This window comes from Meleagris gallopavo, chromosome 6 (assembly GCF_000146605.3).
Source record: "Meleagris gallopavo isolate NT-WF06-2002-E0010 breed Aviagen turkey brand Nicholas breeding stock chromosome 6, Turkey_5.1, whole genome shotgun sequence".
Taxonomy (NCBI): domain Eukaryota; kingdom Metazoa; phylum Chordata; class Aves; order Galliformes; family Phasianidae; genus Meleagris; species Meleagris gallopavo.
In genome coordinates, this window is record NC_015016.2 from 2,781,248 (window position 1) to 2,797,591 (window position 16,344).

Consider the following 16,344-nt stretch of genomic DNA (forward strand, 5'->3'; position numbering starts at 1 on the left):
AGTGAAGTCTATAATCTTGATATGACTAAAAGCTTTGCAGCTACACAGGAGCCAACATACGAAACAACTCCTAAGACTGCAAAATCCACAAAGAGCACTTGTTATTTCTTAAGGAAGAAAGAATAAGTTTCATAGATAAAGCCTTTTTCCAGCTGCTTACCATTCCATCAACCCTTTGAATTCACCCATCCCACACAGGGATGTCTGCAGATTACAGTGAAAAGAAATCCAGACTAAGTTTGGATAGTTACAAAATACACACACACACACACACACACACACACACCTCTACCCACCCCCAAAAACCCAACACTTCAGTGCCTCCCACATTACTCCTAGCTTCCTATTCCAAGAATGTTGTGTCTTCTGCCTTTTCTGCCACATTTCCTGCACCATGTAATTTCCAAACCTGACTTTTTCCCCATCTGATGTAAGTTATCTTGCAAAGCTGTGTTCCATACACCTCCAAATCCCCACACCTTTATTCTTCTTTGGATGTCAGGAGAAATTTTGGATGTCGGGGAAGTTCTTTACAGAGAGAGTGGTGAGGTGCCGGAACAGCTGCCCAGAGAGGTTGTGGATGCCCCATCCCTGGAGGTGTTAAAGCCAGATTGGATGGGGCCCTGGGCAGCCTGGTCTAGTATTAAACATGGAGGTTGGTGGCCCTGCATGTGGCAGGGGGGTTGGAGCTTCATGATCCTTGAGGTCCCTTCCAGCCCTGGCCATTCTGTGATTCTACAGAACACAATTAGGATAAGTTGCTCTCCTGCAAATCACTGAAAGCTCTGAGCACATAGAAAAAAGTGTGAGAAGTAGACCTGAGTCAAATGCACAGATGCAATCATATTAGCACTTACTGTATTTTAGAAGATACCTCATAGGTTCAAGCAGCCTAAGGTTAAACAATCCATGGTGACACATACCTTACTTCTCCATCCACACATTTCACAGGCAGTTGACCTTTCTGTTCCAGAGCCAGATGGAGCAAACCCCTATAACGTAAGCAGAACAAAGTTATATTTGTCTGAAGACGTAGTTTGTGCCTGTAGTCACTCTGTTTTCTTCTACATTGGAACCTCTGTTTAATAGAGCTTTACAGAATGATTTCTGGGAGCCATTCTCTATTAGCAGACTAAGTATCACAATTCAAAAGCATTCTCCATCACCAGCAGAAGTTGCCAGAAATGAACAAGTGCTTTAAAATATAACTTCTGTTCAAGGAACGTTTGGATTTTGTGTTGAGGGACATGGGTTAGTGAGTACTATTGGTGATAGGTGGATGGTTGGATTGGATGATCTTGAAGGTCTTTTCCAACCTTGGTGATTCTGTGATTCTGTGAAGACTAGGACAATCACTCCAGAAATCCTAAATAATCTTCATTGAGAACCATCTGTTTGTATTCCCAATTAAGAGAACGAGGTTTTGTGATCAGTCACATGATAAAGTTCTCTAATCCATCTATGAACATTAGAGTATAATCATATTCTACTCTGAAAAAGTAGTTTGGGCTTATCGTAATACTTCAAAGCCAAAACTACCTAATAAAAAAGGACTGGGGAGATATTGCCTGGTTTTGGCACAGATGCATCACTGCAGAAACCTTAGCCAGATGCACAGCAGAGCAAGCTGGTTCTCTCTCCCATACTACACCTGAAATGTCTTGAGTTGTGAATGAAGCTTTCCAAGGTATGCATTGAGCTCAGAAACTCGTGGAGATTCACATCAACCACTGCTAAGGTCATCAGCCCTGCTGTACTGTTCACAAATGCAGTTTCCCTCTACTACTCCATTTCACAGCACTGACATATAGCAGATGAACTGAGTCAAATCTGACTAGTTCCCATCAGACTGCCCTAGGATAAGTAACTCTTGCTGGCAGCCTTCAAGTACTCAAGGCTACACTGATAAGAAAAGAACTTTTATCCATTTTTTTAATGCAATATCTTATCTAAGTGTAGTTAGAAGCAGAGCTAAAAAAATATTCAAGCAGCAAAACAGCCCCAGTCATACCTTTGATCCTGTCCTTATATACCCATGGGCACAAGCACATGACTGAACAACCTCCATTTGGAGTTAATACCCACACCAGCCAAACCTCAGTGACATGCTTACATTGCATGTTCTTAACTCCTGTTGAGTTGAGGTGTGTAAAGCTGAAATCATTTTTCACTCAAATATAGAGTATCACTGCTTGCATGCTTCTATACACTTTGCTACCCTTGTTACTTATCTTGTTCATATTTGTGCTTATCTAAATAATTATAATATAAGTGCTCATTAAGCAGCCATATCTCAGTGATATTTAGTCACATTAAAGCCATATCCCTTGGGTTTGTGTTCTGAGCAATGGATGTAATACACTTCCAAGGCCCATAAGAGCTTAGTTGATGCAAGGATCTCTTTATCCAATACTGTTTTGAAGCAAGTCTCCCAAAAAACGTGATGTGAAATAAAACCATCCTGACATAAAGGAATTATCCCTATGACGTACTTCATACACCCCCTGAAAATGTCTCAGACCACTTACTGGTAAAACTCCCATATTTTCTTTGCATAGTACTTGACTTCCTCTTGTGCCATAGTCAGCAAGTGTCTGTTGGCCCCAATCCCAGAGTAAGTTGCCTGAAAAGCTATTGTCAAGGCCTTCAGCAGCTTTCCCAGTGGATGTAGAGAAGATTTCAATGCCTGATGATAGAGAAAAATTAAGTTTTACAAGCCACCAGTAGAGGAGAAATACTGAAAAGCAACCCAGCTTTTCTTTGTCAGCAAAGGAGAACAAGCCTGGAAAGACAGATTATAATTTTGGTCTATTTTAACTGCTAAAAGCCCACTCTCCTTCCATTATCAGAAATAAATATGCTTAGCAGAACTCGCTGCTGTGATGACCTTTGCTGTGATACGCAAAAAAAGGCAAAGGCTTCAAGGTAAGCTTGGCTGAGTGAAAAACAACTAAAAGAATTCACAGAAGTATATCAATCATTTCCAGCAACTGGTTATTTCCTGACACTGTTTGAGAACCAAAAATAAAGCTTTGTCACCACTTCCCTGACCTGTACACCTGCATACAAAATTAATGTCCACAAAGCATGGAAGAAAACCCTCTTCTTCACAAACTTAGATATTCACACACATTTAAGACAAGACTCTTGATGTTGCTGACTGTATTGCTGCTGCTTTCTGTGAGCACATACAAGTTGCTAGGACTTCTGTCCGTATTTAGTGGACAGACAAATCTTTTTAAGCCTTACCTTCTCTAAATAGCTCTGTAGTGATCCTAGTTCATGGTGCTGGACAAGCTCTTCAAGAATATCTTCTGTCTTCCAGGAAACATCCTCAGACCCCCTGAAAATATGGGCAGGTGAGGAAGGAAAACCACGTAAGCCAAATCCCAATTGGTATTGCAGGTAGGACACCAAGGGGATTAATAGAACAAAAGGAATTGTTTTGTCTACACAAATGGATCCTCCGTTGCAATGATGGCATGCAGTACTCGTACCTTTGGCAGAAGAGGTACTCCTGAGATTTCCGGAGCTCCTTGCTTGTTTGTATGTGGAATCCTGTAAAAGACTCCTCCATTTCTTCTTTGCAACCCGAATGGATGAACTCCAGGAACTGGTCGTAGATTCCCTTCCACCTCTTCTCTACCGGGAACTCCTTGAGGCCCAGCTGACTGCACAACATGACATGGCAGTAAGCTTTTTTGAGGAAGGGTACAATCATTTCAGACTTCACTTTTTAAATATGGAAAGTCCTCCAGAATGAGATATCAATGCAAGAACTATGGGAGCAGAGAAGGCCACTAGCGCCTAATTGCTTATTCAGACAAAACAACTTCAGTCTGTTATCCTGGCAATAATTCAGGCTGAGAGAAAATAATTCATGGTGCATGGAACATTGGTAATTTGAAACGTTGTTGATTAATTCATCACAGGATTTCTGCTCCACTCAGGAGTATTCCTAAGGATAGAGAGACTTTGCCACCTCTTCCTTTTGCTACTTTCTTTGCTTTTCTTTCTCTAAAGTATCAAGTAGAAATATTCAGATAGGAGCCCAGAGAGTCAGAAAAGGAACAGGAGATATATTTTAGCAACTTAGCTTTGTCTGTTGGTGCATGCATGTGCCAATGCATATGCAGAGAAATGTGTGCACGCATGAACAAATCACTTCCCAAACTCTCTCCAGACTGAGGATGGGAGTATCGATGGCCAATGGGAAGACAGGGGCCGAGCATCTGTTTTCTGCTTCCCATGTGACATTGAGATTAATGATAAGTTGTGCTCTCCTCTCCTCCTCCCTTCCCTGTATAAACACAAGATTTCACCCGCTTTTTCAGGCAAGGACTGCCTTCATCCCTGTAGGGAGTGATCGAGGGCTCTTTCAGGTGTTGTCAAAATACAAGCCACAACCCAAGAAATCAGCTGGTTTTGCTCACGCTTTGGTTATTCTCTCATCCAGCTGCTCGTTTGATGTATTCAGGATACCTTGCGTCTGAAGGCCTTGGCCCGATTTATTAGTAAAGGTTCCCTCCAGAATAAAGCCATTGGCAAATGACAGCTTTCCCTGCAAGAGAGAAATATGGGATTACTGTGCCAAGATCTCATTAGCAAGAGGAAACAAGCTGGACTAAGCCCTCATATTCTCTTTTCCACAGAGCCAGCTTCTGAAATGGTGACTAAGAGCAACTTCCAACACTGATGTGTACATTTTTAGCATTCAAAGCAGTAGTATCATTAAGGTAACAATCACTGGAGAAAACACATCCCCGATATTGAGTGACACATGAAGGACTATGGAGGGAGAAGACCACCACAATCACAGAGTAAGATTTTTCTATTATAGATTTTTCTATTATATTTGACAAGAAGAAGCCAGTATCTTTGAGTTATAAAATTTTCTGGCTTGAAAGACATGAACTGAAATTTCTCCTCTATTTTTCCACTGCTTGTTAAAACCACAAGCAAGTTTGGCCTCATAGATAGAGGGAAACATAAGATAGTCACCATAAAAGCTTTCAGAACGTTTGCTGCTACCAAGAAAAACCTTAAATTCTCTGGGGCCAAAATAGGAGAAGGCAGGCAGTAGCTTGATTGAAACTTAAAAGGATTTAATTAAACCAAATTCAAAGTCAAACAATATTGAAACAAATCTATCTTCCAAGGCAAACCTGAAATCCTTACTGCTAATAACAAGAGGTTTTCTATCTTCACATAATGAGCAGATTTTTCTAAGCCAACCACTCAAACCAAACATTAATTTTGGAGGAAGCTGCATTTAAACACTACAATCAGTCTCTGCAAAATTCACCCCAACGCCTCTAGCTGAAGAAGATTACGACAAATGCTTCCTCCCTTGACAAGTCAGTAAATGATGGGGCTGATTTGCAGTTGTTACTATCACTCATCAGTTGTTAACGTCAGCTCAGTCTGATCTGACCACACACTTCCCGTCAGACTTGCCATACATTCCTGTAACAAGCTGGAGGACTCGTTTTCCCTGCAATAGGGCACTTAGTGAACACTTTGACTAGATATTTCGGTTAAAGATTGACTGGAAAAAAAAATGTTGAACGTGTGAACGCAGCGGCCAAATTGTAAAATCAAACTTCCAAGATCATTCAGCTGTGTTAACACCCTGGTTATGCTAGCAGAACACTGGTACTGTCATTCCGTTTTGTTCTCCACACCATTTCCTGTGCTCCTGAACCACTATAAAGGTTAAAACATTTATTCTGAGAGAACAGCATTCTAACAGCAATTGTAAAATGCAGCTAGAAGTCTCCAAAAAACAGCAGTAACAACTGAAGAAAACAAACACTCAAGTTAAAAACAATACAATGCCCAAATCCCCTGCCCCATGCTGCTTGAAATCTCCCTGCTGCAGCTTCCATTCTGGGAATGAGGGATAACAGAAGAAACAAAGCAAGATATAAGAAAAAACGACACAATAAACTGTTATTTCATCTCAGCCTTCCTATATAGTTGCTTGCTTTCTATGAAACTAATGGATTCCTCAGAGTTCATACCCCCTCCCTCCAGAAAATACGTGCTCACCTTTCCAACAAATGTTAGGTCTTGTGTGAAGTTTCCTTCATAGACTGAGTCATCTTCCAAGAGCAGAATCCCAGAACCCTTCATTTAAAAGCAAAAGTAGTGAATTCATGGTGCTAATTTCACACTTGCTACAGTTAATCTAGAAATGGCCACTGGCTCAAACTCATTTATGGGCTGCAGATTCTGAGAACCTTTCTGAAAGCCCAAAAAGTCATATGCAACTTTAAAGAGAAAAGCAAGGAGGTGGTCTACAACAGCCCAGTAGGCATCACAGCGTGGAGGAGACATACTGATTAGCCAGATGGTTTTAAATGACTGTACTACTACAATTATTTTCCTAGAGCAAGGAACAAAAGGCAGTTTACTGATCCAGAGTGGTCACCAAGAATTGTGATATGGGTGAACTCATGGTCTTCCCAGTCCCATGACCTTCCAGTGACTCTAACCAGCTGTGTCATTCTTTGTAAGCATGTTAAGAGAAAAGAGGAAGGCGGCTGCCATGTAGGATTAGCTTTGTCCTGTGCTGTGCAGTCAGCAGGGCATTAATAAGCTTCTCCTAAGCACTCATAAAATGACTCGCTCCATTGCCTCCCAGCTCCCACGGCTGCTTACAGTAGCATGCATTTCAGGGAAAGAACACAAAGATGCAGAACAGACACAGGATAACTTATGCCAAAGGGGTGAATACTTCTCGCTAGGGCTTGGCCCAAGGTTTGAGCACGGAGGTTTGTGTGTACCCAAACCAGTCAGAAAATGTGGTCACTTTTAAAGCTGTAATACCTTTTCCACCGGAATGGTTTTCTTGATGGAAAGTGCCCTTTTTGGCAAAAACAAAAGGTTTCCAGGGGAAGCTTCTTGGCCCTACCAATTTTCCACTAGGAAAACTGAAGCGATTGCTCCCCACTCGAAAGCCTTGTGAAGTTAAAGCTGCCTTTGGCAGCTGGTAGTCCAAAAGACAGCTTTAGTTTGGTTCCCCACAGATGGAACTTGAACGGAAAGCCTTTCCAACGGTTTCCATGCTGGGAGGGAAGTTGTTTGCTTTTTTAAGCATGCTTTTTTCATGAGAAGAGATACTTTTATTTCCAAGCTCTCCCATGACAGTTCCTCACACCAACATCTAACTTTCAACGAACTGGAAAGACAACTTAACATAGGTATGCTCACGTTAGCAAGGTAAAGACTTAATAATCTCCAAGTATCATATTTACCAGCATGGCATTTGAAATGTGAGTTCAGTTCTATAATTGTGACCTGATGAACAGCTGAAAGGCTAAACTACAAGTGTTTTAGCATGAACAAAAGGTGACAGCCTCACTTTTTGTTCCTACCTGTACTTCATGAAGGTGATAAGAAACAGAAGGCTTTATCTAGGCTTTGTTCTTCAAAAACAGTATTGTAGTAAAATATCAACACTTAATTTTCCTGCCTTCTGTTTTCCCTCAGAAATTAACTACAAAGTGAAAGCTTAATCTAGTCTTTGATGGAGGGATTCCATGTCACATTACCTAGATAGTCCACTGAAGATGGATACTCACCACCATTTTGTCAGCATGAAATGTCCTCTGATAGCAGACACCTGACTGGGTGACTACAATGCCTTGTCCATGTCTGTGATCATCAAGCCATGTCCCTATGTATCTCTCCCCTCTGAAAAGCAAGAGAAAAAAGATGAACTTTTCCCTTGATTCACCACATTTTAGTCAATTTGATGCACCACATACAGAGGCTAGGTTTACCCAATACAGTGCTCCATGAAGAACAAAAGCCAGACTTATTGCACAGTTCCAACTCAGATTCCCCAGCAGTTCAAGCTGTATAGCAGAGGCTGAACACATTCCCCCTTCATCCTCAATTCCCCCTGTCAGAACATGAGGCTTTCCTCATGCCAACAGTTGGGGAATACTGTCAGGCACTTAAAGCCAACTCTGAACCACGCTGCCTTTACCTGTCCTTGTCTTCCCAAACTCCATATCCATTCTTCTTGTCATTTTCCCACTGTCCCGTGTATTTAAATGGATGCTCAGCTGAGAAGTTCTCCAGTATACCAAACCCTTGACGCACATCATCTTTGAAGTAGCCTTTGTAGACCATATCATTCCCATACCTGCAGGGAGCAGAACAGACTAAGACAGTGCATATTTGATAGCCACTATAGGAGTAGGAAGACAAGAAAATGAGTAGATTAGGCTACTCTTCCAGCTAAACACTGCACATATTTGACCAGCAGCTCTGGAGCTTGCAGTGGTTCACCACTAGGAATGCGCATCACCCAATTCAATCACTCCACAGATAGCTTTCAGCATTATCTGAGGACATGCCACTTAGGCCTGCAATTGTCTTGGGAGAGGCTGCTCAGTCCTTGACCTCCTGCCAGCCAGGTTCCAGTGATTACTAATAAATCCAGGGTGGGAGTAGGTCAGACCAAGCAGGAAGCCAGAATTCCTTCCCCTTCCTACTCCCACCAACCACCCCTTCTCCTGGGATCATCTTCAGAGAAAAAGAGCTTCTCAGAGCTCTAGCCATGCTGGACAATAGATTTTGTTCACTGCTACAGAAAACACTTAAGCTAAGCAGAGCTGTCATATTTAATGATCAATATGCTGTCATGTTTTACACTACACAGAAGCACTGCACCATTCAGTTGGTTTCAAGTTCCTTAGTGGCTTCTACATGTGCTATAAGCTGTGTTTTATTTGTAAATAAGGAATTTTATGTCCTCGTTTATGTCCTCTCTGTAAAGTTTGGTTGAGACAGCACAGTCAAATGAGAGAGAGCGAATGCTGTGCAGGGCTGATTGCACACCATGCACTCTACTCTGCAACAACAGGAGCAAACACCAATGACAATCTCACTTGTAGGACACAGAGGATGTTTTGTTGGGTAGTTACAATGGTATTAGCTTGTGGGGAAGATCTTACTATTCTAATATTCAGGAATCATAGGGCTGATGAAGAAGCCATGCTACCCATCTCCAAAGCAAAAGCAAACCAAGCCAAAACCAAAAGCTGCTGAGCTTTTGGTTTTATCCTGGGTTTTACACTGCAACTAGGCCTTCCATAGAGATGTGAAAACACTTCAGCCATTGTAAGTGGAGTCCCCTTTTCCCCAGAGTCCATCTTTGGCTTTTACTTACTCACAGATTCCATAGCCTCTCATCTTGCCCTCATACCAGTGGCACTTATAGCAGTCGTACCGGTCTTCAGATCGGCGAGGGACGAGGCATATTCCAAACCTTCAGAGTACATATGGCAGAGGTCAGCATGGCAACAAGTGACTCAGTTGTACTGGACCAAGTTTAAAAACTAAGAATCTGATAACGAGATTTTACATGGCTGGGGCTAGTTTTACCTCTGACACTAAACTAATGAACTGTTTTCTTAACCTCAACTCAATAAATGTGAAGTTTTTATTTTCCTTTTTAAAATATCATCTATTCTGACACTCTTTTGGAAATAAGATACCTTAAAAGTCCTACTTTCAGAAAATTTTAGGAGAATAATATTTGAATTTTGTAGTATGGTTACTTTCCTTTGAAAAAAAGGAATTTTAGAGAAGTTCTAAAAGATACTTAAAAATTACTTTCCAAGGTATTTTATATGAACTATTTCACTTAGATTTAGAGCTCAAAGCTGACATTCATCCAATCAGATGAAGATATCTCCATCATAACAGGTCCTCTGCACTCTCTCCTTTTCTTTTTGTAGTCACTGGCAATTCACTCACTAAGTTTTAACTCACTAAGTCTATTGCAGGTGTCCAAGAACAGACAAATAAACTGGGCTGTTAAGAGTATGTTCCTGTATGTTCCTCGGCCAAGTAAGCAATCAAAGTAGTTGAGTTTTGTTTCTTTTTTTTTTTTATTAAGGCTTACCCATGCTCCAAGCCCTCTTTGAAATCTCCAACATGGTTGCGACCATCACGCCATTTCAATGTCCCCCTGCATTATGAAGCAAGTGTTACATAAGGTTTATCACCAGCATCATTCACAGTTGAACATAAATCATCAAGGCATAACCTAGAGATTGATAAATCAAAACATTTCCTCTGGGGACAGAAGGAGGGAAGTTCTTCATGCACTTTGGACTGTACTGAAAGGTTTTAATACTATAAGGTTTTCATGCCCTAGAATGAGCTGGAAGAATCTTCTTCCAAAATCCCTTATCTCAAAAGCATATTTTAGAGTTGCTGGGTCATTCATTTAGGACAATGTACATGATCCTTTTGTAATTACAGTGTAGTATGTGATTAGGCCAGCTGAAGTTCCAGCATGGCACATCCCTGTAGGCAAGTCAATGACAGCATGGCCCAGAAATTCACTCTAACAGATGCTATGAAAACAAAAGAGACAAGCACTGGCCTAAAGGGATCATATCTTTTCATCTGTTTTGTGCTGGGGTTGTAGAAATAATTACATGAGATAACAATGCAACAATGAGACCAGAACAGTCAGTGCAATGCGTACTCAAATTATTGTACAGATAATGAACGTCTGTGAATGAGTTTCCTCCAGCTCCCCGTCTCCCCCTCCACCCACACCCACTCACTGTTTTAAATCTTGCATCAGCCCAGACACAGCTGTCTGCCTACAACCAAAGACAATACAAAATGGTGCAGTACCAAAGCCATGACGCATTGTCTTGACTTTCATCAAGGATGTTGTTCTAAACACCTACACAAGACAGACTTTTTCGGGTATTAGCACACAGCAAAGTGGGCAGATCAATTTACATACATTTAAAATACATCTCCTTTTGCTTTGCTAGGAGCTCAAACCGAACAGAATGCTAACTCCAGCCACGGGGATGGCTCAAGCTATTCTCAGTGGGACTGTCTCCTTCCTCCACTTCAAGGCATCAGAAGTACCGGGACAGAATGGCAAAGAATGCATAAATTATTGCTGGAGAGCCCTGATTTGTACAACCACAGCCTTCTGCTTATGTGTTTTGCCATGCCAGTCTCTCCCTCAGAGGAAGATAAGCCATCAAGGCCAGCTTCGATCTCCTGTAACCCTGTATTAGCAGCAAGTCCCTCGGAGCAGCAATTTCAGCAGTGGGCAGAAAAGCCTAGCAACCAAGCGATTAGTCACTTCTGCCACAGGTTTCTTGGGATACTTTAGTTAAGTCACTCAATCTGAACAGAGATAATCCTTCTTCACAACGCTTCTCCAACCCTAAGACATTAAGAGACAAAGTGCAGGGAAAGTGCATCTCTGTACCTGCACACAGTGGTTTTCTAATCTCCATGGGTAATGCATGTGTTGGGTAAGGTGGAGGTTATGTAAAGGATTGCCTCAGGCTTAGCTCTACTCCAAACACCTATTTAGTTCTGATTTGAAGCAAGGCAGTAACTGTTCCAGAAAAGCTTTGAGATCAAACTTTTGATTCCAGAAATTCTGATTATTTTCCAGCTCTTTTAAAACAAGTCATTACACTCTTATGGCTTCAACAGAAACAAACTGTGTAAATAAATAAATAAATCTGTGTTTAATTTGGGAAGTATACAACTTCCATAACAATCTGTTTTGGTATCTTCAGCTCTATTCTTCCTCAAAGGGATTTTAGTTGGGATCATTTAACCTTTCTTTCACAAACAGTTCCTTTTTGGCCAAGCTATTTCTTAAACTTGGGCTGGTGTAGTGAGCAGTTCACATGTTCTAATAGATTTTCATACCACAGGGAAAAATTTTTTTGCTTCCTTGCAAGCAACATTTTTATAATTGCCTTTTTTTTTTTTTCTTTCTCTCTCCCCTTTGTCATGATGATAGGATTTTATGCCTTGGGCCTGAAATTATAGTAATAAACATTAGCTCAAGTCTAACTCCTAATTATAAGCACAATCCAGTGCAGTGCCTTCAATGTGATCATTACCACATTAGGGGCAGCCTCTACAATTTACTACATAAATCAGGGTAATTAGCAAGACATCTACTATACAGTAGATCAGATGGTAGGCCTCAAGCTTTAACCAAGCCCTGAAAGCAATTAGGCATGTCTCAACTGTCCTCTGAATTTGTCCTCGACACCAGATTTCTCTGTGGAAGCAAGTGATGCAGGAACCAGAGAAGCCAGCACACCCTGGGAGACCACCAGCCCATATTTTGTGTTCCTGGCAATCAGAATGGGATGGAATATTCCACCCATTCTGTGAAGTCCTCAGCAGAGGAGAGACACGGACCTGCTGAAGTATGTCCAGAGGAAGGCCACAAAAATGATGCAAGGGATGAAACATCTCCCTTATGGGAACAAGAATCATAGAATCATAAAGTCACGATGTTGGAAAGGACCTACAAGATCATCTAGTCCAACCGTCCCCCCATTACCATTGCTACCACAAAAGCTGAGAGAGCTGGGGCTATTCAGTCTGGAGAAGGCTCTGGCAGACCTGTTAGCAGCTTTTCAGTATCTAAAGGAGGGATATAAGAAAGAAGGGGACAGACTATTTCTCATTCTTGGAGACATTAAAGGTCAGGCTGGAACAGGCTCTAAGCAACCTGATGGAGCTGTAGATGGCCCTGCTGATAGCAGGGGAGTATGACTAGATGATCTGTAATGATGATTGTCCCTTCCAATTCAAACAATTCTATGATTCCACGATCTATACATCCATCTGTGCATCCACTGGACCAGAGCATCAGTGTTGCATCATGACATTAGCCCAGAAGCTGACTGCATCCTGGGCCATATCAAAAGAAGAGTGACCAGCAGGGTGAGGGAGGTGACTGTCTCCCCCTACTTTGCCCTCGTGAGGCCCCATCTGGAGCACTCAAGGCCAGGTTGGATGGGGCCGTGGGCAGCTGGAGCTAGTGAGTCATTGGAACTAGATGATCCTTAAGGTCCCTTCTAACCTAAGCCATTCTATGATTAGGCCATCTTTGCATAGCCATACTTGCATGTTCTTGCCCAGGAAGGGGGCAAAAAGAGATTCTTACTTGCCATGAGGCTTTCCCCAGTGCCATTCACCCTCATAGGATGCGCTTTTGAACTTGCTCTCCAGCCTGAAGACGTAGGTGAAGAAGCGGTAGGATGAGGGCTCGGTGCCTTCTCCAGTTTTACCCCACAGGGGGAAATCTCGCTTCCCATTCAAAGCCTGTCGGATGGCTTGGTTCAGCTTCCACTGCCAAACAGCCTAGGAACAGAGGAAGAGGAGTGCTGAAGTGAAGAAAACAAAATGGCTCCCAACAGCAAGACATAGAGAAAATTCTGGTTTGGAAGAACCTCACAAACATCACCAAGTCCAGCTCCTGGCTACATGTGGTACCACCCAAAACCAAATCCTATGTCTGAGAGTGGTGTCCCAATGCTCCGTGAGCTCCAGCAGCTCGGGGTCGTGCCCACTGCCCTGGGGAATTGTGCCATGCAGAGGGAGCAGTCCCTTCCCTCACCCAGCAGTGCTTTAATTAATGAAGAAAAAAGAAAAAAAGGCCACAAAAATCACAGACAAAAGGTTTCAGCTACATTTAAGCAGCTGTAGGGTCCAATAATCTGTCTTCTGATTAAGAATTATGCTGCTTAATGGTATGGAATCACAGAGTGGTTTGGCTTGGAAGGGACCTCAAAGATCATCGGTATGTCAGCTTCCACTTGGTAGGCAATGTTCTGATCCCACCCACTGCAGAGGAGACATCCTCTCTATGCCGTTTCCCTATTTCAGAACTTAGTACATGGTATTTTCAGGTGGAACAAAAAGGCCCTGACCACTGCTAACCTTCATCTGTGGGTCTTTGGCAGTGAGAACAAACGTTTCTTCTGGGGTTATAATGCGGAGTCCATACCTGTGAAGCAAAAGACATTTTGAGGACTATGAAAAACTTCAGTCAAACAAAAGCTCATTTCTCTTCAGAAGCTAATGCTGTTTTTGCAGCCAATTCTTTTTTCTGAAGAGGTAATCAACTAGTAATGAGTAAACTCATCTTTGTTCTCTATAATTTTATTACTAATTTATTTCAATATATCAGCAAATACCAGCAGTCGAAGTCCAAGCTACTGCAATCCCATTTAAGAAGCACTGCAGTTGCCTGTAGCCCCAGAGGAACCCCACGAGGTGGAAAGAACCATCCTCTCAGTCCCCCAATCAAGTAATTAAGTTGAAAACTTTCCCCACACACATCTCCCAGAGGAGAATTTCCCACTTACGGTCCCAGAGCTGATTTCTCCCTGCAGGTTTCATCTACCCATACAAGCTTCAGATCAAAGCTCTGAAAGCTGTTTCCCTGGAACAAAAGGGAGAAGACATTATGTTGATATAAACATTACACTTCACCCTTGCCATGTCAATCCACTGAACAGCAAGGCAAGATTGGCAGCACAGTAAATACCCTCTTTTATAGTCCATGTATCTATCTGACATTACAGTGACAAACTTCAGAGACTGAAAAAAAAATTATAGGAGAAGGAAGAAAGTTATTAGCGTATCACTTACAAGTGGTGGTCCACAAGGCCATGGCTACCATTAGCAGTAACAGACCTTCTGTTCCAAGGCACCTTCTTCTTAGTTCTACAAGAGTTTCTTCCCTATTATATGACAGCATTCCCATCTCTGCCACACAGCCCTCTCTAGTTTCACTTATGATCTATCTAGTATGTAGATACCAGATGATACAGCCACAAACAGTCTATGATGACATTTGTGGAGTCGCTGTTTTAACTGGGAAAACACCAAGCTGAAGAAACAGCTGAAATATTAGGTGAAGACCATGTTTAATATTACATCTCCCTTCAATGTCTAAAGTCCAGGTGCTTACATTATTCAGCTGCATTCTGCAAGGATGTAGTTGAACAGGGTTGGGTATCGGCATCATAGAGTTGCCATAAATTAAATACTAATGTATCTACCAGATTGGGATATAAAAGAAGGTTCAGACTCCCAGCACCAGAGACATCATCTGCAGTCCCTAGCTAGCAGACCAAGACAACCAGTTCAATCCCAGTTCAGTTATGTCTCCACATGCCTCAGTAACAGTCATAGCAGAAGATGAGACATAGAGGGAGGGAACCGTTGACTGAAGAGAGATGTCTACAATGCAGATATCTCTGTGTTGGATGGTTACCCTCAGCTCTCATCCTGGTTAATGGCATTGAGGGCATGATTCAACTCATCCTAATTTTGGCATCTAAAACAGGTCAGATGAACCACACCCAGAGAACATGTGTTTCTCTCCCCTGACTACAAAGGGAGCCTGGGGAAGAATTTGCTCAGTCCCAAGAAATCTACAACATAAAGATGAATAAGGTATTTGCCATCTCATTTCCTCAGGTCTAGACCCTGACAACCAAGTTGTGTGGGTCTGCTCAGCATTATCACAGGGATTCATGAGTGAAGGAGCCCAAAAGACATACCAGATCACATGGAAGTTGTGTTTTGACACCTGAGGCATTGGCACATTACTAAAGAGTGAGCAGAGAGAGGTGCATATGGAGAGCCAAGCTAGATTACAGATACCATCAGTCAGAGCAAGCAAAGCTGGACTTAACAGCTTTGAACAAATACTATGTGTTCATCCAAGACACTCCCTGTCTGCTTCACACCCTGAGATAGCCCCAAGAACAACTACAGCTCCTACTCCCATGCCACTAGCAGAGTGGACCATGAAATATTGTATTTAGTCCTATGTGCAAGTGTTAACAGCGCAAGATTTTTGATTCATCAAGACCTCTCTGAATGAGCAAGAACAAAAATGAACAGATTCATACATAGGCGTGGGCTTGGGTTACCACCTGTGTTAGCTGGGTAGTACACATTAACTAGGGAAAAAGATACGCAGATCCTCTTCTATTCCTATTCTGCTAGGCTTTCTTTTTTACTATCTAGCGCAAACCACAGGTGCATGGATCTGAGACTGTTTTGAGAACAGCAAGTTCTGCTGCAATTTCAGTATTTCAGGAATGTAAATTTCAGTATCATTCATCCGTGCTGTTCTTCCAATCTTCCTTCAAGGTTGGAAAATTCACCTGAATTAGTACAAGGACATCATCAAAGAGCAGGATTCGGTCTGATCGATTTGTACTGGCAGAGATGGGAAGATTTTTGCTATCTTCCAACAGCCTTCTTTCAGGAACACACAGCATGTCCTGCAAAACATCCACAAAAATCAAGGTTGTAGACCAAAAGCATCAGGAAACGATTTGCAAGAGGACATGCAAATCAAGCCAACAGCTTTTGCAGACGCCAGCTGATAGTAGGTAGAACAAGACACAGGGCTCAACTGCCACAGAGCTAGTGACCATACGGTTTCTTCAAGGCTTCCATGCTGTCCTGCTCCGCTGGCTTCCAAACAAAGCCTCAAACACATGATTT

At 42.2% G+C, this 16,344-nt stretch overlaps 1 protein-coding gene across 4 annotated transcripts in view; it reads right to left on the reverse strand.

The window, feature by feature from the left end:
• Positions 1–16,344, reverse strand: part of ALS2CL (ALS2 C-terminal like) — a 36,318-nt gene that overhangs the window by 4,955 nt on the left and 15,019 nt on the right. For all 4 annotated transcript variants that reach the window (XM_010712287.3, XM_031553828.1, XM_010712286.3 and 1 more), the window contains exons 7-20: positions 15,999–16,118; positions 14,184–14,260; positions 13,756–13,822; positions 12,980–13,176; positions 9,923–9,988; positions 9,185–9,283; positions 7,997–8,155; positions 7,587–7,698; positions 6,052–6,129; positions 4,434–4,561; positions 3,498–3,671; positions 3,250–3,343; positions 2,529–2,686; positions 924–992 (exon numbers count right to left, since the gene is read on the reverse strand). In XM_010712287.3, coding sequence (XP_010710589.1) covers positions 924–992; positions 2,529–2,686; positions 3,250–3,343; positions 3,498–3,671; positions 4,434–4,561; positions 6,052–6,129; positions 7,587–7,698; positions 7,997–8,155; positions 9,185–9,283; positions 9,923–9,988; positions 12,980–13,176; positions 13,756–13,822; positions 14,184–14,260; positions 15,999–16,118 — 1,598 coding nt within the window. The remainder of the gene's footprint in view (positions 1–923; positions 993–2,528; positions 2,687–3,249; positions 3,344–3,497; positions 3,672–4,433; positions 4,562–6,051; positions 6,130–7,586; positions 7,699–7,996; positions 8,156–9,184; positions 9,284–9,922; positions 9,989–12,979; positions 13,177–13,755; positions 13,823–14,183; positions 14,261–15,998; positions 16,119–16,344) is intronic.